The sequence below is a fragment of the Leptidea sinapis genome, chromosome 10 (assembly GCF_905404315.1).
Source record: "Leptidea sinapis chromosome 10, ilLepSina1.1, whole genome shotgun sequence".
In the NCBI taxonomy this organism is placed as follows: Eukaryota; Metazoa; Arthropoda; class Insecta; order Lepidoptera; family Pieridae; genus Leptidea; species Leptidea sinapis.
In genome coordinates, this window is record NC_066274.1 from 7004723 (window position 1) to 7031567 (window position 26845).

Below are 26845 nucleotides of genomic sequence, written 5' to 3' on the forward strand. Positions count from 1 at the left end.
TTTTTCTCATGGTTATTGATACGCCGTGCCTATTACAATGCAGTGCAGCTCGAGAATCTTGAAAAACCCAATAATTCTGAGCGGCACTACAATTATTGTGCTCTTCACTACCTACGGCGCCCTTCAGACCGAATCACAGTAATGCTTACACATTACTGCCTCACGGCAGAAATAGGCGCTGTTGTGGCACCCATAATCTTACCGGCATCCTGTGCAAAGGTTGCAAAAATTGAGAACCTATAGGTACTTTTTTGTCTCGAAATAAAATAAAATACTTCATCGTTATTCATTTATATCATGGCAATTATAATACATCAATCTCACACTTAAAACCTAAAATAACGCTATTTTTAAATCTAAACCCTTTGAATCCAACATAACGGTTTTAATTTTAAAATCACAGATTATCTAATTTGTGTTTGTAACATTTATACAAGAGCAATCTTAAATTAAGTATTTAACCTAAAATAACACATTACACAAATTTATTTCATAATAATAACTTCTATAACACACAATTTTGAGTAATATAAAAAAGGCAATTAATATTACTGATAATAAATACAAATGTACAAAATAAATACGAATGACAAGTGATTTCCAAAATCCAATTTGAAATAAAAATATTTGACGTGAGCTTGAACGGTTTGCGTTACCATTATCTTTTGTCTTACTTTATTGCTATAGCCTATTATTTGTCAGATTACATGTTCTATCCAACAAATTTTCATCAAGACTGCTCAAGTCAGACTTGAGTTGTTTAAATATAGTAGAAACTATGTCAGTCAGTCAAATTATGAAAAAAAAACCCTTAGACAACCTTCAAACCTCGATTCACAACAGTTAATACTTAAAATGGACAATATAAATTTCAAATAACACAAATTGCCTTACAAAATTACGGTTCGAAGGCGTCGTTGTATTTTACGTTATTCCTGGAGTTATATTTATCCACGATGGCATCTCGAGCTGTTGCTATGCCAACGGTGATGAGATGCATCAAAGCGAAGAACAAGGCTGTTATTGTCAACATTGCTAAAGTCTCCAATGGCTTCGCCCAGTTAATAACCGGGTATATGAAGGCGTTGCCCCATCTGTAACAAGATAACATTCTGTATAAAAAAAAAAGTGTGTGTGTTATGCATGCACGCAAGAAGTTATACTTCTTTGGCCTTACGAAGTAAAAATCATCAAAAACATTTATTTCTCATGCTATTCTACGGTTTTAGAAAGAAAAATTTTGTAAAAATCTTGCAAAGATGGCTTTGACAATTAATTATTATATAATGAATACGGCTGTATGGGCTTGAACCCTTTGCGTGTCCTAATAATGGACGAAGAAACCAAAAAAAATATCGAATGACGTCAGAAAATTTTAAGAACCAACTTCAACCTACTACTTTTGTGTTACATTGACGCGCGCTCATCTTTAAATTTTACTCTCACAATTTTTTCATAACGTGCCTAAAGAAGTATAACTTCATAGTTATTTATGCAACTGTTGTGAAATAAGGGGTATTAAAACACGAATGTGGATTTATCTCACGAGGCGAAGCCGAGTGTGATAATACTATCACATAAGTGTTTTAATACCTAATTATCAACAGTTGCATACAAGACTTTATCTACACTCAGAATATGAATCCTCTAAAAGATTCTGGAACAGTTAGCTTACTGCTAACATTAAAACACCTGTCCTAGTAGTAACCTAATATCATTCGTTACTGATTATACACAAATAAAATAAGTATTAATGGAACAATTATTTATTTTAGTAGTAATTTACATTTTGTATAGTGCAATAATTAAAATTCACTCGAATATAATGTTCTTTTGCAGCGTTTAAAATGAATCGCTCATTTATTGTAAACAAAACAATAAAAATATCGAAGAAAAATGGCGGGGATTCGAATAACCTACTTTTTTTTACGGCGCGCGACGTTCTGGGAGTGTGGAGTGCGCGTAAACGAAAATGATCTTTTTTTGAAATTCATACAGATACCACGCATCCAGCAATAAGAATGTGGCTGTATGTTGAAACTCTTTGCGCATGAAGGGATAAAAAAAAACATAGGAGTGTTGTTATGAAATTCAGTACAACATTACAACACTCTTTTGGGTGATGTAATGGTTATTAGAACATTGGGTGTTTTAATGTTGGCAATAAGCTAACTGTTTCAGAATCTTTAATAGAGGATTTAAAGCATGGGTGTAGATAAAAAATGTTTACACATCACAAACTTCGTCCTTTTCATCAGGATTGTTTTTATAACCAGCAGTGGCTGCTATTTTTAACGATATTTTGTTTGATTTCTATATTTTTATTAAATACAACCCATTTCACTCAGTGATAATATTCCATTCTACAAGTGAAATAATTTTAAAATCAGTCAATATTTTTTTATGTTTATTCACTACAAACTAAAATACATAGAGACGAAAATAGAAATCTTTCCTATTTGTAATATACTATTACAATTACAATTAAATAGTGAAATTACTGGGCAAATGAGACTTAACATCTTATGTCTAATATGAGAGATATATAGATATATGAGCAGTTATAGTGCCGCTCAGAATTTTTGGTTGTATTTCAAGAAATGAGCAGGGCGTATTAATTACCATCAATTAAACGTCCTGCTCGTCTCGTCCCTTATTTTCATAAAAAAAAAAACAAACCAAAGTTGAAGACCACCTGTACAAAATTGTTTCAAACAATGATTGATTTTTACGAATTATCGATATATTCGAAACTAAGTTCTAAAAACAAAAAATTCTTGCTCAAACATTTAACGATAATTATTTTAACTTATATCCATTAGTTGAAATTTATATTTAAGTTGAATGAAATCTGAAATTTTGAAAAATATATCGAAAACAATAAACACACATACACACACGCGTGTTCACAAATACGCACACGCACACACATACACACACATTCTGAAGTGAACTGGGATGCTACCAGTGCAATTGCTGCAGAAATATTAAAAGATTTGTGCAGGTTAGTGGAGCAAGAAAAGCCACAGCAGTAAATTTATTGTAAGTTGAAGAGATAGCAAAAGCTAGATTCTCCATCCGTGAAGAAATGTCTTGCGGCGATTCCATGGGGACTAGGGAGATAGAAGAAAAGGCGGTTTTTTAGTCGGTATTGGGTTTCAAGCCGAGCTCTACATACGAGATCAATACGACCACGATCTTATGATACGTAAAAGTATTTTTCCCCTCAGAAAAAACTAAAAAAAACACATTGACACACACTGTGTGAATGTGTTTTGTGAACGTGTAATTAACAGCTGCGAACACGTCGAAACTACACTTCAGCAACGCACGCAAACTAAAAACTAAAACAAAGGGACATACTTACGTATCGCGAGTGAAAGACGTAGCTGTTATGCACACTAAAGTAATAAAACCTGGCCTGTTGTCATGTGTTGCCTGACAGCAAGAGGCTCTATCTAGACGTATAAATTATTTAAATTCGCTAACTCAAAACAACATCTTATTGTTCTGTAATTGCTTTTATTTTCACGACAGGAGTAAAGTAAGGAAGCGGAGTACACTAATTAAACAACTGCTAGTCAACCTATTGACTATTTACGATGCATCATTAAGGCTTCACCACAGTATTTTTTTTTTATGGAATAGGAGGACAAACGAGCGTACGGGTCACCTGGTGTTAAGTGATCACCGCCGCCCACATTCTCTTGCACACAACACCAGAGGAATCACAAGGTACCCATGTCGCATCGTCCCGGAAACACCGCACAAGGAAGCTCATTCCACAGCGTTGTAGTACGCGGAAGAAAGCACTGAACCGCACTGTGGAGGAGCGCCACACATCCAGATGGTGGGGATGATATCTTAACTTGTGACGAGTCGTGCGAAGGTGGCGGCGGGAATCAGGTTAAACAGCTCCTCGGAACACTCCCCGTGATAAATGCGGTAGAAGACACACAATGAAGCGACGAAGTATGAAGTTAAATGCCAAATAGAGACCAACGACCAATAGATTACTAGATAGAGTATACTTACAATTTAAATAATAGTCAAATTGTAGACAATTTATACGTCTAGATAGAGTCTCTTGATAACCGATAATAACAAGCCAGGAATATTAGTTTAGTGTGCGTGGCAAGCTACGTCTTACACTCGCTATTGGTATGACACTTTGTGTTATGGTGCGTGAATTGCTCAAAATAGATATTAATTGTAAAGTGTCATAACAGCTGTCATAGTCTATCTCGACGTATTTAAATGATCTAAGAGGTTTTTTTATGCAAATAAGGGACGAGACGAGCAGGGCGTTCAGCTGATGGTAATTGATACGCCCTGCCCATTACAATGCAGCAGTATTGTAATGGCAATCCTGAGCTATCAGGATTCTAGAAACACCCCAAAAATTCTGAGCGGCACTACAACTGCGCTCGTCACCTTGAGGCATAAGATGTTAAGTCTCATTTGCCCAGTAATTTCACTAGCTACGGCGCCCTTTAGACCGAAACACAGTAATGCTTACACATTAATGCTTCGACAGAAATAGGCGCCGTTGTGGTACCCATAATCTAGCCGGCATCCTGTGCAAAGGAGCCTCCTACTGGTAAGAGTCAAATACAATTTTTAAATAAAAACTATCACTTCAGAGTTATGCACCTTTTTTTGACGATTATTTTGTTTTAAGCAAGAAGTTAATTGTTACTTAGTGCAATAATTTCTGAGAAATACAAATATCGGAAAAGCGATGCCATCGGTCAGAGCGAATTTGAAAAAAACAACATAGATGAAATTGATTTTAATAAATAGCTTATAAATTTAAAAAGTATCACTGAGAATTTCAGTATTTTTGGCAATCTGAAAGCAGAGTTATGGGAGGTTTGGTAAAATTGAGGTTATGCAATATATGGGCAACAATCTATATTAGAACAACTGATTTTTGAAATTCGATTGTGTTTTTGTTGTATGACGTTGTATGAACCATATCTCAATTATCTCATTTTGGCCCAGAAATCCCCGTCTCCTTTCAAGCGATTCTCTCCGCTTGTATGTTTGTTGTGATGAACTATGATGTCACGTCCACAAAGCATGTCAAAATTTAAAAAAAAAATAACATTCTTTCAGCTCCATACTAGTTCGACTTTTAATATTTTTTTATAATTATATAGCGATATTAAAATATCGAATAAAATTTAAAAACATTGTATAATTGTCATATTATGTGAGCTGGTAGATACGTGCCAAGCGGCATGCCAACAACACATTATACTTGAGAATAGGTCTACTTCAAAAGAAGCTATTAAGTACTAGTTATCGCTACTAAGATTATTAGCACACAGCTCACTTCTTTTTTAAAAAACATTTACCACCACTTCGGAAAAGGTTGATCTTGAATTAGATAAAGTGGTGAGAAACTCATTGTCACTCTATTAATTAAAAGTGTACAGCTTAATCGTTTTATAAATCATTTTAATTTAAGTAAAGTGATGCAATAAAAAACACTGTGTTGTGAATTGTTATTTGACAGACGCAGCGCCGATGAATTCGTTAACTACTTTTGCTATTTTTTAAATATCCATTTTGATAGTGTGCACCAATAAAAAGTTTTAACTTTTTAACTTACCGCTTGAAAATTTTCAAAAAAAGGGAAGTTATTGGTTTGATCCCGTTTTTCGAAAATCGAGTTTTCATCAGATCTCGACATTTTAAGGTACTTGGAAGCTTCCCCGACTATTCCCGCGATGGTATCTGTACGTCTGTATGCATGTATGCGTGTGTGTGTGTGTTTTTGTGTGTATGGATGTATGAAAACTTATAACTTTTGAACGACTCGACCGATTTCATCGAGGTTGGCGCCATTCGTAAGGGCTTGACCAAACTTAAATTTTGAATAAAATTGGACTGAAAATAAAAAAAATCTTAATGTGATTTTTTTGGAATAGTTCTTAAACGGATTTACCAATCGATTGCAAACTGCGTGAGAATCGATGTATTCATTAAAAAGTAATTGCGGTTTAAAAAAATTATAAAATAGGGTTTTATTTAACTTTTATCAGACTTTTGAAAAACATAGAATACAATATACAACATACAAATGATTGAAGTTTTCTTTAGTGTTAATTCCGCCAATATTTGTTTTTAAAACAATTCGATACGTGTTTCGCCTCTATACGAGGCATCCTCAGGACGTGTTGTCGCGTCAAAATCTGGCACGATACAGTCTCGAAAGAAATCATTTGTATAATTATAGATTTCCGCAAAGTAATGCCTAATTCAATAAATTTTCTTAAACATAGAACAGCTAACTCTTTGAGCTCGAAGAGCTCAAAATAACACAAATTATAAGTTTGAGCTGGAACAATAAGTACAATTTGAAATCGTTTAGGTATGGAATTACCGGGAAGTTGCAGGGATGACCTTTAGGGTCAACCGTTCTCCTATTTTTTTAAAGTATATCGTCCTCGTGACAAACATATTATCGTATAAAGGCTGAATGACAACACATGTGTGGACATTGTTATTGCTATTAGCTTTGCCAGCTACTCCATACAAACGCTTCACTCAAGCTCCAATTCAATGAAAAGTTTCTTTGTACAAATAACGAACGAAGTGAGTTTGTTATAAGCTTACATGTCTGCTTTAGTTTAATGACCGTACATAATATGATAAGATATTGAACGCAGTCCTTGTACATACATACCTATAAGTGAGCCATTGGTCTTAATTTGGTTAGTAATTAACTAGATATGTATGTCAAGCCAATCCTATTAGAGAACGAATACTTACATTGTCTGTTAGTAATGATAATTTTAAGCGAATCACGAGGAGTCCTATCAAATATAATATGGAGTCTTTTTTTACTAATAATAATAATAAAACAGGATAATAATAAAACCGACCTTTTCTAGCTTAGGTTAGGGGTTTCATTTCTTTAACTGGATTTCATGTAAATACATTCTTTTTGTATTTATCCACAAGGATTAAGTTACTCTAAGTGGTAAATGGCCCGAGCAAAGTCATAATCGGCGAGCACCTTTCAATTTACCCGTTCGGGAGACGCAAAGATCTGTGAGAATTTCTAATTGGCAACTTTAGTCAGTTGTCTGAGCAATATGGCCCCAACCCTGGGCCATGTGGAAAAAGAGAAGACCGATCTTCTGGGCTCTCTATTTGTATCGACTAAAATATCATAATGTAAAAATACGATAGTGCAAAGACATTGCCGGAAGTACATTCAAGACAGAAAAATTTTCGGTGACTAAGACGATTCGGCCAGATGATATTTCACTTGATGAAACTTGTTTCTTTCATCGATACCTCTCTTGTGGTGTGACCCACAATGAAATCATTTGTTGTATCATCGCTCTTCGACAAAACTTCGCTTGGAGTCGAGCTGGGTCTTCAAATTTCGAAGGTTGACGATTCCACCGCTGCTCAGAATCATCAAAGATAAGGGATCTAGGTACTTTGGTTGAAGGTGATATACCTAACAAAAATGTTACGTATATCACCCCTTGAAACCCCCTGTGGTGAACTAAGTCCAAATCTTCAGAGACAAATCCGGGACTCACACGGGACAAATTCTATGGCAAACAAATTGTTCCCTTGTAAAATTACGTATTGACCAAATCGAATTTATTTTATAGTACACAATTATTTCATGTAAAAAATACATGTGGCACTCGGGGACTGCCGCGGTAAAGCTATTCCATAGCATTTTTATCAACTTATGCAATTATAATTATTTATTTATTTTATTTATTATTTTAAAATTATTTATATTTATTTTTTACTTTGATATTAATTCTAGTTACACTTTTTGAGCGTGGTGACCGATAAGAAAACAATTTTTTTCTTTTATTAAATAAATGAGAAGTTAATATTGTTCAAAATATTTTTATTATCTTACAATACATGTAGGTTATTCAGGAATATTTGTCATTGAAACTATAGGTTTATGGTAACTGAAATAAGAAACATAAGTTTCAGGCTTGATATCTTCTAAATATCTGGAAAATACCGCTTCAATGGTGGTCCCATATTTTGTTGGATTCTTGTGGATTTTCATTTTAAAATGCAATATTTTCGAAAGAAAAGTTGTCAACCGCTCTGATTTTTTATCAGCGAAGTTGATGTTGAAATCGCCAGCCAAAATATGTGGAAATTTATTACCAGTTGTACCAAGTATTTTCGACCCTTCTTCAGTGTAATCCAGTAAAGTGCGATGAATAAAATGCTCTACCTCGTCCAATTTTGGATTCGGAGAAATGTAAATAAAAATTAAAATTAAAAAAAGTAATTAAAGAAATTAAAAAAAATCAAGACGTACCCCAGGCTCGAACGTGGGACCTTATGCACAAAAAGCATACTTGATAACCGCTGTTACAAGGCAACTGTAATGACCGTGGCGAAATATCTATATAAATCTAGTAAATGGGGTGTTAGGTTATTTTCGTTACGAAATTTCTGGATTCGGTCTCCACGCTCAAGGCCCGCGATAGAAACTATGCAATAGCTTAAAATAATTGAGACAATATATTTAAACACAATCTTACCACACAAAATATACTTAAACTGGCTTAGCACCGGACCTGTACTATAACTTGTATGACCAAATATATTTAAATATATATCGATACTAGTTGACCCGATAGACTTTGTTCTGAACATAATAAATAAAATACTGTTATTTATGAATTTATCAATAATATTTCATAACATCAAGAATTATTTCGTAAAATATGCTCCCTGTTGCTATAATGAAATTGGTTCACAGCAGGACTGTCAAACAGTGCGTCAATAAATTTTCCATCGAAAATATTCCAAAAAAAATATTGGAAATAAAATAAAGGTCTGAAATCGAAATAAAAACCGTCCTATCTCTCAAGTTGGACTAAACTGCACTCCATGAAGTAACCCCAATTAAAATTCGTTCATTAGTTTAGGAGTTTACTGGTTACAAACATCGGGACACTGGATTTAAATATGTATAGATTTATACGATAAGTAATAAAGTAATGGTAATATGTAAGCAAATAAGAATTTTCTATACTATAAGTTAAACAATTAATGTGAACTAACGAATATATATTTCAATCTTAAAAATTTGTTTTGCCCTACAGGGTCTACAATGTCAGTGCACCTTAAGATATACCATCATAATTATTATAATACCATTGTAGAATGCAATAAATATATTGAGTATTGAGTATTAACTGTTATCCGACTTAAATAAACGTCTAGCCTACCACTAAATAGTAGTTAAAAAAACTAAAAACACGATATTTATAGAAACCAAACTAAAAAATATATTATTTATTTTGAAATTTCAAGTTAACATCAATTTCTGTCTTATAGACGATAGATGAATATTATATAAATTAACAAAAATATTATTTAGAAAATTTAAAAATTGAATAATCTTATCAAATTTATGTATTGTCAACGGTACTCGATAATAATCTACGAAGTTTGAACGAAATCTGGCCGTTTAAAGTGGGTCATAATCGCACCCAAATGAGTCGGTTTCATATAAGCATACATAAGAGAGGAATTCTCTTTCCCATCAAAAGCAGTGAGCAAAAAGGTTACGATGATTCGGTAATTGACACCAATATCTCGAATGCAAATATATTTGACACAGAATGCACTGAATCCAAAGGCAGTCAATTTATTCGCTCTACGGGCAATACGTGCTGAATGCAGTTGTGGCAGTGCGTTAATGTTTGCGATAAATAAAAGCAATTTGACCCCTGTGTCAGGGTATTAAACGCAACATTAACATCCTAAACAAAACCTTGTGCAGTTTGTATACTTAATATTCGTTGGATGATAAATCAAACAATCAAATGCTTCAATATTTGCAAAGACTTTGCGCATTTGCTTATTGACAGATTCTTGGGTTTGTTACTGGCGTATTTTGAAGGTTGCAGTAGCGTGGATAATTCAGATGTTGTTTTCTGGTGATGAGTAACGTTTTTGACGTAGTTCTTATTTAATATTTACTTGTGCTTGTCTTGGAATTACCGGTTCTTGTGTACTCAACCTCTGTGCTCTGTTTAATTAATATCTTTAAATTCCGTGTGATATTAAATAATTGCTTAGTCCTGATGATTTCCTGATTTTTAGTTCAGTATTCATAGCTTTTTTTATGCTTTTAATGGTATAATTATATAACTTATATGGTCCCAGACTGTATTATAAAGTATAACTGGTGCATTAGTAAGGGTGAGTAATAGGTACTCGATTCTTATTCTAATTATTTAATACAATTAGGTACTTGTTGATACATCACCCCAATTTTACGTTAGTTAATCGCAAGCGCCACCAGGTTCGTTTGTTCGCCTTCTCTCTCCTAATCGCTCTCTGTCATACTAATAAACGCGACGTAAAGTTACTCCAAGTTTAAAATTACTTCTCCCTGTCATGTAATTTTGTAGTGACAAAGGTGAGATAAAAACAAATGTTTTAAATTTTGAGTAACTTTATTTCGCGTTTATTAATAACACAGTCTGTGATTGATTGATTAGTGTGTGACGTGCGTCCGGGCGGTAGCCATGCGTTTCGGAATTAATAATTCTAAATTGTATCGCCTGCAGAGTAATGTATTTGATAAACATTCACACCGGACATTGAGTGGTCAGTGAAACGATGCCTATAATAGCAATTATTATACATCGCAACTAACACATAACTTACGCTTATTGTAATCTGCGCATCTCTCGCGCCCTCTTCCATTTTGACCTATGCGTGATCTTTTAGTTATATTACGATTTCTGTTCTTCTATTTATTACCCTTGGAATAAAGTTTCCTCTTAATGAAATTCAAATTTAAATATTTTTAGAACAGGAACACATTCCAGCGAGGTCTAGTGATAATGTGGGCGTGTAGTAAGTAAAAGTAATTTAAGTATTTCGTTTTGTTCCCCTTGACCAAGTTTTCAATTGTATTACGTTGTCTTAAACAGACGACGTCTAAATTATTAAAAGATTATTAATTATTAAGGTATTGAAACGGTCTTCAATAAATTTTAATGGGATAAGGAATAATACAGTATTAATAATATGACTGATATGGTTTGATTATTGTCTGCACTTTTATCAACTTTTAAGATGTAAAAATGTAGTATAGTGGCATAACTTCAGTTGGACATATGGCATCGTGGATTTTTTTGTAGATATTGATATTTGATACGTTCTATAATACTGTAGAACATTTTTTTGTTCTATCATCAATAGTTTCCGCAGCGCATGCGATGATAGTTTTTTTATGACAAATTTTGTCACACCTTGGGTTATATTATTGCATATTTAGTAGAGATTCCTTTATATTGAGGATTTTTTTGAATACTGAATATAGCATATGTCACTCAGTTAAGATGCATCTTTCTAATGGTGAAAGAATTGAAGTCGGTCCAGTATTTTTTGTGTGAATAGATTATAAACAAACATACAAAAACATAAATGTTTCCTTTTTATAATATTTGTTTAGATGAGTGATTTTAAGAAAACAAAACGTTTGAAATGTATGGCATGACCGTACATATGTAGTTATGAAATATCTTTCAACCCCGTCTGAGAGATAGACTATAAATTATACCGTCTTGAAGAGAAGGGATTATAGAATAACATTGTTTCTAAGAAAACACAATATTACTATGGTTCGCAGCGAGCAAAAAATATCAATGTGAAAAATTTTCGTAACTCCGATATCTGTGTCACAATATAGTATTGTATGTCGTGCCGATTTATGTATTTTCGTAAGCCATTGAATTTCGAGCGTGGTGAGAAATTTATGGCGGATTATAAACAAAAAAGTGGCAGTTTTGGACGCAATATACAAATATACTAAGAAATTTATAATATTTCTAGAAGCAAATGTACGAAGGTTTCAGGGTGAGTATGCGTTGTACTAAAATTTATTACAAAAGGTATTAAAAGTAATTACAAAAGGTTAAAATAAATGTTCCATTCGTATTTAAATTTTAGTAATTTTTATTATAAACTTTAACTTTATATTATAAATTTCTCACCACGCTCGAAATCCAATGGCATAAGAAAATAAAAACGTTAATTAAATCCCAGCTGCCCTAGATTTCACCGTCATAGCTTTAGAATTGGGTCCAAAAGGAAATATAAAATATGTGTCAGTAATGAAGACATTTCACCCGTTTCATATGGCATAAATGGAATCACAGTTTTAAGTGTCCTTACATTGTAACTCAAATATCAACCAAATCCAACTAGCAGTTTTTTATAATGCGGAGTCAATCACGCCATCGACTCTTAGACGGCTTCAAACACTATGCGTGTTTAATAGTGCGGTTATATTGTTTTTAAAACTCGAACGGCCTTACAAATAAACTTGGCATAAAGCTATACTTGAATAAAGCAAGAAATGCAAAATGTTGACTATATCGCTGACAACACTGTCAATATAATGATAATTCTGAAGTTTTCCGAATGTCAAGCAGTCATGCAAAGCAATAAACGCGGGAAATTTTATACGTTCGATCAAAACAATCATAAGCAAAATTTATATTTGTAAAAATTTTGCATAGTCTTGGTTGACTCTCAAAAATTCTGAGCGACACTACAGTTGCGCTCGTCATGTTTAGACATAAGATGTTTATTAGTCTCATTTGCCGAGTAATTTCACTAGCTACGGCACCCTTCAGACCGAAACACAGTAATGCTTACATATTAACGCTTCACGGCAGAAATAGGCGCCATTGTGGTTCCCATAATCTAGCTAGCATCTTGTGCAATGGAGCCTCCTACAGGTAAACTTTGTACCAAGTTTATTTGTAAGGCCGTAAAAGACTAATAATATTATTAGCAGGATTAGTTATTGTAATAATTTTACTAACGGGTCCTCTCCTCCAAGCAGAAAGTGTGCTACAGTGAAGAGAAGATACACCCCGCTGAAGTATAAGGGCTGCATGACGTGAAGAACTCTGCTGGGATGCGAGGACAGCACCAGTTCAATCAGCATCATGCCAGAGTTGACTCCGTGAAGCATGATGTCCAGAACCGGGTTTGGAGCGTAGTTCATCTTCTTTCCAGCAACTAAGAATATATTAAATAGGTTTATAAACATTTAAATGATAAGAACTGACTAATATTTAATTTTAACAATAATAATTGTTCCTCACAATCGTGGTAGGAATCAGCCAAACGTTAAGATAAATAGATTATGTTAATTTACTCAATGGTGAAAAAAAAAAATTAACACGTGTTTTAATCCTTTCAATATTTGTTTACCTAGGTGGTGCTTCGGTAGAAGAATCTTAAGTACCTACAGGTACATTATTCGACCATAGTTCATTGAGACCCGTGAGAACAGTTTATGGATAAGGTTTGTAAAGCGGCTTCGGTACTACAGTCCAGTGCAGGCCTGTTTCACTGCGACCAGAATGTGATCTATGTCATATTAGCTGTGATAGCCACTGTTAAGTAAAGGTAAGGTTGATTGTTTTCATGAATCTAATAATATCTTTAAATATGTAAAAACAGTTTAGCGCATGCGCAGAAATCACGTATTCCGTTTTTTATATTTTCGTCGCCCGCATGAAAATGCTAACAAATAAACCATTATTGCACATTTGAACTATTCAGATTTTAATGTACTATTATAATAAATTGTGTACTTTACGTGGTTCTGTATTAAACGTACTTTGTACCGAGGTGAAACGTTAACGTCCCACATTGCAGTCTCTGTTAGATGTAAATACACTATTAAAGGCGGCTTTTCACTATATTAGGTACTTAGGTATAGTGGCACGTTATGGTGGCCGTTTTAGCAAATTGACTTAAATCAATTTAATTATTATTTTTCTGTGGGCTGCAACAACTGCAACTTAAGTGGCAGTGGGCAGGGCACATAGTTCGATGGACAGATCCCCGGTGAGGCAGAAAAGTCCTCGAATGGCGACCACGAACCGGAAGACGTAGTGTAGGCCCCACACTAGATAGATAGACCGACGATTTGGTCAAGATAACCCGAATACGTTGGATGAAGGCAGCGCAGGACCGATCGTTGTGGTGATCTTTGGGCTTTCTGGAGGCCTTTGTCAAGCAGTGCATGTCGTCCGGCTGATGATGATGATTCTTTGGGCACTCAAGCTCCCTAGTTATTAAGTACTATAACTATAAGTTTTTTTTGTTCTTAACTGTTTGTTGCCAAAATGAAATAAAATAAAAAATTTTAAAAGCATAATTCTTTCTTAGTCGTAATATATCGAAACTTCATAACCCGTTATTTTGTAAATATTATAACGTTCATCATAGCGTACACATAGCATTATACATACATAGAGAGAGAGAGAGAGACAATATATATACATAGAGAAACAGCAAGATAGAAGCAAGCATAAAGAAAGCAAATGTATTGTAATCTTTTTTGATTGACAAGTCGTAAACAGCTAGCCACCCTTGGAATTATATTAATTATAGGAGCGACATCTAGTGACAGTAGAGGAAAACATCATAGCGCTCTTACGACGCCATACAAAACGTAGTTAACTTTCATGCGAAAAAAAAATCTCACACTTGGTACTCTGGTATGTCACACTCGTACGTCATTGGAGACATTTATATTTAAATACTCTTAATTAAACGTTGTTGATATTAATGGAGGAGCCATGAACTAGTTTATCTCTAAATGACTATGTAGCATGTTACGAAATAGTACAAGTCTTGACTATTTAAAACATTATGAATAAAATGATCAAATTTAAAGGCTCTCAAATTGAGAGCCTCAATCTTATTAAGTTTCATATTATTGAAGGATGAACTCTCAATATTTAAAAAAAAACTTGTTTATAGTTCACCTTGCTATATATAAATACTTACTACCTATTTTTTTATTCTTGATATATCATGCCTACTGTATAAAATTTAGCTTTTCCATTACTGGTATTGACGATACACAACTAGATACACAATCAGGCTCAATGTCTGAAGCAAAACTCTACCTACGCGTCTTAACGGCAGAGTTTTCGTTCCGTTGTGTTTCGACCGCTCTTTGAATACAACGCCACGCTATGACAAAGTGTTCAATGAAAAACTGTCCAAATAACAACAGCATATTCAAACTTAGAAAGGATGAAGTGTCCGTTTTCAGGTAGGTAAGTATATAGGGGAGGATATATTAACAAAACTAACTAGACGTTTTTAATCAAGTGCCCTAAATGCGTGGCAAATGAGCGAAAAGGTGGAGATAACAGTAACACACCAGTACGAGTAGAAAAAATAAACAAAACTGCGCGAACTGTAGCCGCCAATTCCGACATCTCAGTGTCTGTATGCGATGTCCCTGCAGCCTCGATAGATAAGGATGCAAAGCTAATAATTAATCGTTTGGAAAACATTCTAGACGCCAAGCTGCAGTCGATTAAATATGAAATTGTTGAAGAATTAAAAGCTACTATCTTCACCGAATTAAAAAATGAAATAGCTTCGTTATCTTCCCAAATGTCTCAGTTGCAGACTTCCTATAGTCAACTTCAGGACGAAAACGACCATCTTAAGAGTGACGTACGTACACACTTACACTGCATGAACGTATCAGCGTGTCGGAGGATCAACTATTGGAACTGCGTTCACAGTTTTGTAGACAGCAGCAACAGGCGAGAATGAATAACCTGGAAATTGTAGGGTTGCCACAAACTAGTAGTGAATCGCCTGTCGACTTAGTACTGAAAATTGCTGAATACGCTGGCGTGGTGCTTAACCGTGGGGATATTGACTTTGCACATCGCGTCCAGCCTCAGAAAGCCATAGCTGGTAGACCTAAACCCATTGTAGCCAAGCTAGCGGACCGTCTTTACAAAGATAAAATACTCTCTGGCCTGAAAAACAAAAAGGGCATCTGCACCAGAGATATAGGCATCGGTGGAACTGAGAAAAAAATTTTCGTAAACGAGCACCTAACCCCTGAAAACAAACAGTTATTAAAAACAACTAAAAATTTAGCAAAGGAGAAAGCGTACAAGTTTGTTTGGGTTAGGAATTGTCACATTTTTTTAAGAAAAAACGAAGAATCGCCGGCCCTTTACATTCGTCTCGAAAAGGATTTAGCCAAGATAAAGTGACTATGTGCGTTAAACTATTTTTGAGTTATCTTTTTACAGTTAATTTGGTTATTTGTATTTTCTTGTTGCTCAAGATTACTAGCGTTTTTTGTAAAATTCCACAACATAATAAACTCCTACTTAATCACACTCAATACACTAACACTTACATTTATAAATTAACACATACATACTTTATTATCTCTTACACAAAATATATTTCTTTTTTAACTCGCACCCAACTTCACAAATCAGACATTAAACAATATTGTTACCACACCCATTCTACTTTTAAAAGAAACATCAAAATTATTCCGTTTCGAAAATTAAGTAAATGTTACCTTAAGTATCCGTATAATTTAGCATATCTTAACTTACTTACATTACTGTCCATATTATACATATATAATTTTTCTATATTTTGGTACTTATTGCACACGCAAGGGCGCTAATACAATAGAAATACTATACCAAAATGTGCGTGGCTTACGCACTAAAACAAATGAATTTAGACAAAACATACTTAACCACGATTATGACATAATTTTAATAACAGAATCATGGCTGACTAACGGTATCTATGATAGTGAGATCTGTGACAATAGATATGACATTTTACGTTGTGACCGAAACCAGGGAACATCTACTAAAAAAATGGGAGGGGGAGTCCTACTATGTGCTTCTAAGAAGATGCATGTCCAACATCAACGCGAGTGGGCCTGTCCTGGCGTCGAATCCTTGTGGGCAACTATACCAGCTGAAACTCTCAAAATTTCGGGGAACCGCAACATCCATATCGGATTAGTACATGCACCACCTGACTCACAGTTACCTATAAGACTCGAATCAATCTATTCTCGACTCGCAGAAGTTTTGGCAACCCATCCCAATGACTATTTCATTTTATGTGGCGATTTTAACTTACCAAATGTCACGTGGACTGACTCCGGACCTACACTGCAAAAACGTGGCCCAGTGGAATTGCAAAATGCTTTTGTAAATATTTTAGATATTTGTAACCTCTCTGGTTTGAAACAACAAAACACTATCTCGAACAGTAAGCGAAACACCTTAGATCTATTATTTAGCAACATTGACTTTGAAGTTCACCACTGCCTTACTCCCCTCGTTACAGAAGATGTATATCATCCATGTCTAAAATTTAATCTCTCGAACTCACTAATTCGTAATATTCGTCAGAAACCCGTCAATAGGCCCAATTTCTATAATGGGGACTATATCCAAATTAATGAATACTTATCACAAATCAATTGGCACGAATTACTAGTAGCTGATTCAATTAATGAAACAATTAAACTTTTTTATTCCATTCTAAACGAAACAATAAATAAATTTATACCAGTTAAAGTTAAACATAAAACTAATTTCCCTGTGTGGTATTCTAAGTCTCTAATTCATATAGTGCAAGAGAAGCTTCAAAAGCATAGACAATGGAAAAAAGTCCTCGTGATTACGACGAGTTTGTTATGCTCAGGGCTCGCCAAAAACTCGTACAGAGCAGGTGTTACACAAACTACACTGAGCGTATGCAATGCTTCATTCGTAAAGATCCTAAACTTCTCTTCTCTTATACTAAATCCCTTAGAAACAGTGAACAAGGATACCCCACTAAGCTTACACTTGGTAATAGTACTTACACAGGTGAAACTTCAGTTTGTAATGGATTCAGTCTATACTTTGAGAGCATCTTTGTAAAACCAGCAAACTCGTACGATGAACCAAGTTCTCTAAACTTGAATCATAATGAAACCATTTGCAAAATTACTATAAGTGTATATGAGGTTCGTAAATTGCTTAAAGCTTTAAAAACTAATAAGGGAGCTGGCAGTGATGGAATCCCACCGATTTTTTTAAATAAGTGTGCTAACAATTTAGCCTTACCGCTATCCATAATATTTAATCTCTCCATTAACGTCTTCAGTAGTTTCCCTGATGTGTGGAAAGAAGCACTTATAGTACCGTTACATAAAACCGGATCAAGAGCCCAAATAGAGAATCACCGGCCCATATCGATTCTGAACGCAATGAGTAAGTTATTCAAAACAGTTGTCTATAGATACATATGCCCCATTATAACTAGATCTATTCCTTACGAGCAGCACGGATTTATGAAGAACGGTTCTACCGTTACAAATTTAGCTGTTTTTACGGATTACGTAGTACAGAGCATGGACGAGAAATATCAAGTGGATGTGATCTACACGGATTTCGAAAAAGCATTTGACCGAGTAGATCACGTAATTCTACTGCAAAAACTAAGCGTGCTAGGCGTAAATGGGAGCTTACTTCGGTGGTTTACTTCATACATTAAGAACCGTATGCAAGCAGTTGTGACGGGTAGTGCTAGAAGTAACTTTGTAATAATACCCTCAGGAGTACCACAGGGGTCCATCCTAGGTCCGCTTTTATATAACGCTTACCTATTTGATATTGGAAGTTGCTTCCACCTTGCACAGTATTTAATGTTCGCTGACGACACAAAAATATTTGTCAAAATACGTTCACTTGACGATTGTCATAAACTACAACATGACCTAAATGCATTGACAGAATACTACGCAAGGAACAGAATTATAGTTAATGTTAAAAAGTGCCATCATATTACTCTGACTCGTAAAAAAAATATAATTGAATTTAACTTCAAAATTAATGGCACATGTATACCCAGAGTGACTGCGGTTAGAGACCTGGGTATCCAAATCGATGCTAAGTTTTCAATGAATGAGCACGTTGATAATGTAGCAAATAGAGCTTTCAAACAACTAGGTTTCATAAAACGAGTGACCCGTTCCTTCAGTAATCTGGAATGTATAAAGGCACTTTACTTTGCGTACGTCCGGAGTATTCTTCAATACGCATGTAATGTCTGGACACCCCAATATATTATACATATCGAAAGGCTTGAAACCATACAGAAACAGTTTATTAAATACTTAACTTTTAAAGATTTTAAGGAATTCAACAGTTATGAGGAAGCGTGTTCTCACTATGGTATCGACACACTGGAACAAAGAAGGAATCAAAGTGACATGTTACTTCTGCAAGCAATTTTGAGTGGCTCCATCGACTGTCCTAGTCTACTGTCAGCCTTTTCATTAAACGCTCAATCTTTAAGATCGCGTCACACGCGCCTTTTACATGTTCCCAAACCTAATACAAATTATGCCCAAAATTCCATAATTCCGCGTCTGTCACGAATTTATAATAAACAGTACGCTGAGTTTGACGTATTTCACTAAGCAAAAATTAAGTTAAAAACAGAAATAATAAAACATCATCGTAAAAAATAATAATAATAGGTAACGCTACACACACAAACACACACGCACACACACACACCACACACGCATACACACACCATACACGCACACACACACCACACACGCACACACACACACACAGACACGCGCGCGCTATTGTAATCTTTTATTTGTTAGTATATATAGTACATTTTTAAGTCTATTCTGTTAATATATGATTTCTTTTTATAATTTAAAATTTATGTAAGGATTACATTTAGTGGCTTTATGTAAAACCTAGGTTAATTTTGTAAAAATAATTGTTGTGTACGCTTTTGATTACTTTAATAAATAAATAAATAAATAAATAAATAATTTTTGCCAAATAATTACATTTAAATTGCAAAACCAAAATGTTCTTAGTGTCTAGTGTTCGCGTCCGATTCTTTCGCACTATAATCAAACTCTTAATCAAATTCTAATGACTTTGAACATTACTGCCACGAAATAAGGTGCTAATTTGAATGAACGTGTTAATGTTATCTGTGAAAGTTAATGTATCCATAAACAATTGATATTCTCGTTGTTTATTGAACGTCAACGAATACTTCACTAATGACTAATGTTACAACAGCAGTGCTATACATTACAGCTTCAAACATTTTCAATTCAAGAGCCACAATTTCGACTGCAAACCTTTTCCATGATCAAGTATAAATAATAAAAAATACTTACAAGTTTGTAGAATAGACCAGTAGAAGAGTGATATGAGGAACGCAAGAGGGACAGTGATGTTGTACAGAACCCAATACGTCTTCACGTACCAGGGCAAGCCGTCGGTTTTATCTGAAACCATTGAGTCATATTAAAGTCAAAGTCAAAATTAAATGAACTTTATTCAATTAGGCTTAAACGAAGCTCTTTTGAATCGTCTCAATAAATATTTATTTTAAATTACTGAATTTACCACAATATTTTCGTAAAAATACAAGAAACTCAACAACAACAATTTTACAATGGCTGTAATATACATAAACAAATTAGTTTATAAGGTGCTGCATCCAATATATGAGTCGCGTTTAAATAATATAAATTATTTCATAAAAAGTAATAAATAATTAAGTGTATTAATATAAATTATAGTATATTGGATGCAAATGTTTTGAGTTTTCTTTAGTGTTAATTCCGTCAATATTTGTCTTTTAAACAATTCGACAAGTGTTTCGCCTCTACGCGAGGCATCCTCTGGACATGTTGAGTCGCCAAAATCTGGCACGAGATTCAAAATGGAGCAAACATTTGGATAATTATGGATTTCCGCAAAGTAACGCCTACTTCAATAAGTATATTAGATGCATGAACCTTTAGAGCTTTTAGAGATTAATTCATCGTTTGTGTATGGATGCTTTGTGAACATGGTGGTCTTTATAAAATCATCAGCATCTACCGGGATTCGAACCCGGGACCTCGAGCTTAGTAGGTAGGATCGCTAACCACTCGGCTATACAGGTCGTCAAATAGTAGGTAAGTGTTAAATAATGAAAGGGTTTGACTCGTAAATAAAAAAAACTAAAATTTATGTTCTTATCAACATAGGTATTATTTTATTCTCTTACAGTAATTTGTGATTGACGAACCAACCTGGGATATTTTTTGGTACATTTTCTACGCAGTTATAATCCATCTTTAAAATGAAACCTTTTAATTTTACCTAAATTTTCAAATATTATTGATTTTTTGAGTTGAGATGTCAGATGATATACTAAAAAATAAAAATTTGAATACTTTATTATCTACTAATAAATTATTTTCAGTATTGGCTGTATAGATATAATTAAGTATTTTAAAAATAGTTGTATTTATAAAAATGGTACGTAGTATGTGTTTGTCAAAATTGTTTCACATGTATTAATTCATGTTTATTTTTTCGTATTTAATAAGTATCATGCATGTAATTGCGACAGATAATTACCAACTTTTTGCTTGCAAGTTTGCGCGAAGGCAGCAGTCAAAGTAAAACGACTTAGGGACCTTCAATAGTAGCAAGAAGAGAGCATACTTCCACCTCAATAGCCGGCATCGCATTTTTTGACTGCTGATGTTGCAGATGTCTTTGGGCGGTTGCCACACCACATTATATCACGCAAAAAAAATGGTAGTCCGTTAAGGTTACTGAAGGTTCTATGTCAATTTGGAGTACCTATTGCAATAAAATGGCAATTTCATTATTTAACCCCTATTATATCTGTTTCTGCAAAAAACAGAATAAAAATGACACAGTGAAAACAATGAAAAACCAGTGGGAGGGATTATTTCTGCAGTGAAGCAGTAATGTGTAAACATTACTGTGTTTTGGTTTGAAGGGCGTCGTATCTAATGAAAATACTAGGTTACTACGTGGTTAAATGAGAACTAGAATAGCAACCAAGACGTCAAGACCAGAATTGAAGTGGCTCGAAGCATCTATAGTAAAAGCAAAAAAGTACTTTGCAACCGCGGTCTTAAGATTTCCTTGCGCACTCGTTTACTGCACTGTTACACGTGGCCCATACTTCAATACGATGTGAGGCGTGTACTTTTAAAGAAGACATCAGGAAACGTATAGAAGCTTTTGAAATGTGGGCATATAGACGTATGTTGGCTATTAGTTGGACGCACATGGTCACGAATGTGGAAGTTCTGCGCCGCGTCAATCGAAAACGCGAACTCATGCAAACCATCAAGATGAGGAAAGTCGCATATTTGGGGCACGTGCTGAGGCACGAGAGGTACCAACTCCTGCAACTCATCATGATGGGAAAAGTTGCCGGAAGTCTTGGCTCGCAACATCCGAGAGTGGACAGGAATCGCGAGTGCGGCAGAAATATTTCGCCTCGCGAAGGACAAAAAAATAAAAATTACACAGCTGACTGGCAGCCATCGCTAGTCAGGGAGGCACGCAAAGAAGAAGAATACTTTATCCCACGGACGAGTAAAAAAAGAAGGACTCCGCGCCGTGATATTAGCAAATGAAGCACCGTTATGCTAGTGTATGTGCGGTTACGGGGGATACAAGTTACACAATTTATTCTCCCAATGGCCAGAAATACTTATATAGTATCGTTTTTACACTTTTTCACAACGCACGACGGCATTTTTAAAATATTTTATTGAGACGCAAACTGATCTGTCACAGACGATGACAATAATTCTCATAATGGCCGCCTATCGACCTGTAGTAGTGTAAGTGGGTGCTACAGTGTTATGTAAGGTGACACGGAGTCCTTATTTTTTACTAGTCCGTGACTTTATCCATAGACAATAGTTTCAATGTTTCGCATCTACTACTACTTCTATTGCTTCTGCTTCGCTTCACGTTCTGCTTCATGGGTGCATATTTTATTATTTTTAGTCAAATCTTCACGATTGCCGCAGTGCATTTGCATACAAACCAAAAATGCATTTTAATGTAGGTAGATGTCGACAGAAACATTCTTAAATAATTCATTTTAACATTTAAATAAACTTATGTAAGATAAATTTCCATAACTGTTTTGAGTACTTACTATAATAATTTAATGTAACTTTTTATCACAAATAATTCATGGCCAAAGGCGAAGAACCTCTGTTGCGTCACCATAACTTGTGTTGAAGATAAATTATGACTGGAGAGACCTTGTTCTTTCATCTAACCGGGACGAGGACATAGTAACAAATTCTTTCCATTTGTATTGTGATTTTGTTTTGAAGAGCTTCTCGACCTTGATGTCGTTTCAATGAAGTCAGTAAACTACAACAAAGCGGTGCTCTTAATGTACCTATATCTTCTAAAATATAAAATTCTTGCGTCGCGATGTTTGTTACCAAACACCTCCGAAATGGCTGAATCGATATGTATGAATTTTTGTGTGCATATCGGGTAGGTCTGAGAAGCAGCCAACATCTATTTTTCATACCCCTAAATGATAAAGGCGACCTCTAAATATTTTATATTTATTATGATTCAGCATTAAAAAATACATACAACATATTTTCACAGGTCTACGATGAACACCTATTTTGTATCGCGACTTTTATATTATTCTGTTCCATCCACAAAACTGCTTCACGGCAGAAATAGGCGCCTTTGTGGTATATATGCCATAATCTAGCCGGCATCTATGCAAAGGACGGCTCCAAATGATGAAAATGGTGCTATAAAGTTATTAAGTCGCTCCATTAAATTTCCCGGTTATAATGAGGCACAATACCCGTCATTTCCAAAAGAAGCACGACAAACGTAGAATATAATCCGTGGCCGTCGTTCTATTTACATGTATTATTAGAATATATTGAACTCAATACATACAATGTTGCACAGCGACAGAATCGCACTCAAAAATAGATTGCATAAGACAAACGTCATTGTGTCACAGATACTTAGTGCGCTTCCGCACTACGTCCGATTCGAATCCGATCCGTATCCGTGTAAAAACACGGTCCGAAGTAGTCTTAGAACTATTTCTATGGCAGTTTACGCACTAGATCCGGCTTCCGTCATCCGATTTCTTTCCGTCAACCGTTAGAAATACTTCTCGACTACACCGGACCGTATTTTCACAGGGACGGTTCGGATTGGGATCGGACGTAGTGCGAAAGCGCTCTTAGTGTAATAGCCGCGCGTTGAAATGGGGAGAGACTTCCATCTTAATGAAGTCATTCAGTAGTCAGACCAATCAAAAGTAGCTTTAGTTACAACTCAACTGCAGACTATCTTAGCGAAGAGACCGCCTGTGACTAGATTATGATTGTATAACGGCCGTTCCCAATATTCAGTCTTATCACTTACTTGAGATAAAAATCGTAACTATCGTTGACTTTTCTGTCCCAATAAACTTATAGATGGTAACTCACCTTATCCGTACACGCTATCTGTCAATAGGACGACGTATAGCTTACCAGGGATAGAAGTTTGTATGGAAAGTTTGTATCTCTATCTGTAGATAGTATATTGGGAACGGCCGTTAGCGAAGAGACCGCCTGGGACTACATTATGATTGTATTAAACGATTATGTGCGTCGATTATATTGGTACCCCATGACGTTTTATGCATATAGACAAATCACATAGTTTAAAAACAAAGTCGAAATATGGAACATACCACAAATTATACCATATATGTATGGCACAGCTCTGTATAAAATTTATTTTTAACAGGCAATGCCTGCTTGGAGATTGGCACATTTCTTCAATTAACATAATTATTTTTGTTTGTGTGATTATTATAATACTAAAATACAATAAAAAAATTCTAATGAAAATTATGACGTTTATAATGCGCAATACATTATTACGAATTATAAACGTCACAATTTTTTTTTGCGTTGCATCTTTTCTTTTTTTGTAATAAATAGTTAAAAAAATCTTCGAATTTCTTTTTAAAATTCACTCATATTGACAGAAAAAAAAATCAAATCAAATGAAAAGTAACTGGAATCAATATATTAATACTTTGTTTCCTGTTTTAAAATGTATCCTTTTAATGTCTTCAAAACCAACCAGATACAAAATTAAACTGTAAAAATATTTTAGGGTTGAGATTCGATCCTTCAACCTCGCGGTGTTTCGGCTTCGCGATGATAACGGTTCAACCACTGGTCCAATGACCAAATGTATGATTATTAAGTTTAAATAGCCGAACTATAATTAGTTAGAAGTACAGATCTTTCATCAATAATTTCAACGATTGTCTTACGAAGTTTCAATCGGGCCACGTGTCCTGACGCGATTTAAAATTTTATACCCACCCCAAGAAAAGTGCTCAACGCCGCTTCAGAAGTTTTCACATTTAAAAGAACAGAAAAAAGAGATTTTATTACGATAAATGCGGTATTGGGGAAGACACGCTTTACTTGGGTTGCCAAGTATTTCTGAAAGACGTAAATTATTTTTTCATTTTTAGTGAAATGTCTTTACCTGCAACAGTTTGTCCCATTGACAGTATATTTTCAGGTTTTTGAGTTTTTTGGCTGATTGGTATAAGCATATTAAGTTCAGTAAATATATAGTATTTTTTTTTAATTTGATATAAATGGGAATGACCAAAAAGTGAGTTTATGTAAAAATAATTTTTTAACGTACTCTAATAGTGTCATATATTATAAAGTAATGTAATGGGTAGGGCGTATCAATAAGTATCAGCTGAATGTCCTGTTTGTCTCTTCCATTATTGTCATAAAAAACCACACCTACGTAAATAGAGTACAATAATAGAGTACGGTTGCAAACCCTGATTAATATATTGATAAATTACCTGGTTCCAATTCCTTTTGTGACTTCAAGCAGACAATGATACCAAATAGTGACTCTAAGAGGATCATTACTAGGCCCCAATGCGTCATATACAGCAGAAACATTTCTCGAGGTCCCCAGAAGGAAATCAGTGACCACGTAGTGATAGCGGCTGTCCACGTAAATATCATCACGCGCCACCACAACGGGCTTAGTGGCAGCCATGACCTCGCGAACTCTTCCGGCTTTTCGTTTCCTACCCTCAGAGCAGCCGTACAGCATGCATAAAAATTATCCGGCGCTTTTTCCTTCCAGTTCGCCATACTAGTCATTCTGAGTTCTGTCCAAATATGTTAGTTGTCGCTGGAAATGTCCGTGTCGCCTTGCTGTGAACAAATAATGAAATATAAGGCACTGTTTGCATAAGAACGAAACTACATATTATAAACAAAGTCATGTGCCGCGTCTGTGTGTCTGTTCCCGATAAACTCAAAAACTACTGCTATCCTATCCTACCTATCTTCACCCTGTTTTTACCAATAGGTAGCGTGGTTCTCGAGGAAGATTTTAGTATATAATTTCTTAAGTTTTTGTTTATATTTCTGTATATATTAACGAAATTTGTTGGAGATGTCGGAAAAAACAAGCCATTTGCGAGCTTTGAACGAAAACGCTGTCTAAATCCTTTGAGACATAACAAAATAATGCATGGTTAAATTGTCTATCTTATATAGATCTACAGAAAAGTCCTGGATGGCATATGTCTATCTCTTAAAGATAACATACTGTTTCCATTTTAATATTTCAAAATTGGCAATTATAAGGCGGTAATGTAAAAGCCGTTTTCACAAATACGACGTTAATCCTAATTATTTTATATTAACAGAACAGCGTCTGTCGGGTCAGATAAGATCCAACTTGACCCTGCGTATAGCGAGGCTATCGGAGGTTTTGTTTGGCAACACTGCTTCGATCAGATACATAAGTTTAGAGATTGCGTAAATTCGTATACTTTTGTAAAAGTCAGGGTGAACGGACATGTTAATTGCGTGTGAATTAATTCATAATTTGATTTGATTTTCGCTCACGATTGCATTCGAATTTTACTTATCATGCAAGCGATTAGATTGTCTACGTTGAAACTACATTATTTATTAAATTTTCGCATAATAGTGATTTTTATTATAATAACACTAGAAATAAGGGACTGATTGTAACTAATGCTGGTAGGCTTCATAAGATACATAATAGCTTTAAGGGTAAATGTA

General features: G+C 34.8%; 1 protein-coding gene across 1 annotated transcript in view; it reads right to left on the reverse strand.

The window, feature by feature from the left end:
• Nucleotides 1-275: 275 nt before the first annotated feature.
• LOC126966419 (protein rolling stone-like) overlaps nt 276-26845 on the reverse strand; it is a 42200-nt gene continuing 15630 nt past the window's right edge. The window contains exons 2-5 of the mRNA XM_050810450.1: nt 25600-25963; nt 20063-20173; nt 12864-13062; nt 276-1094 (exon numbers count right to left, since the gene is read on the reverse strand). Coding sequence (XP_050666407.1) covers nt 899-1094; nt 12864-13062; nt 20063-20173; nt 25600-25909 — 816 coding nt within the window. The 5' untranslated portion in view covers nt 25910-25963 and the 3' untranslated portion in view covers nt 276-898. The remainder of the gene's footprint in view (nt 1095-12863; nt 13063-20062; nt 20174-25599; nt 25964-26845) is intronic.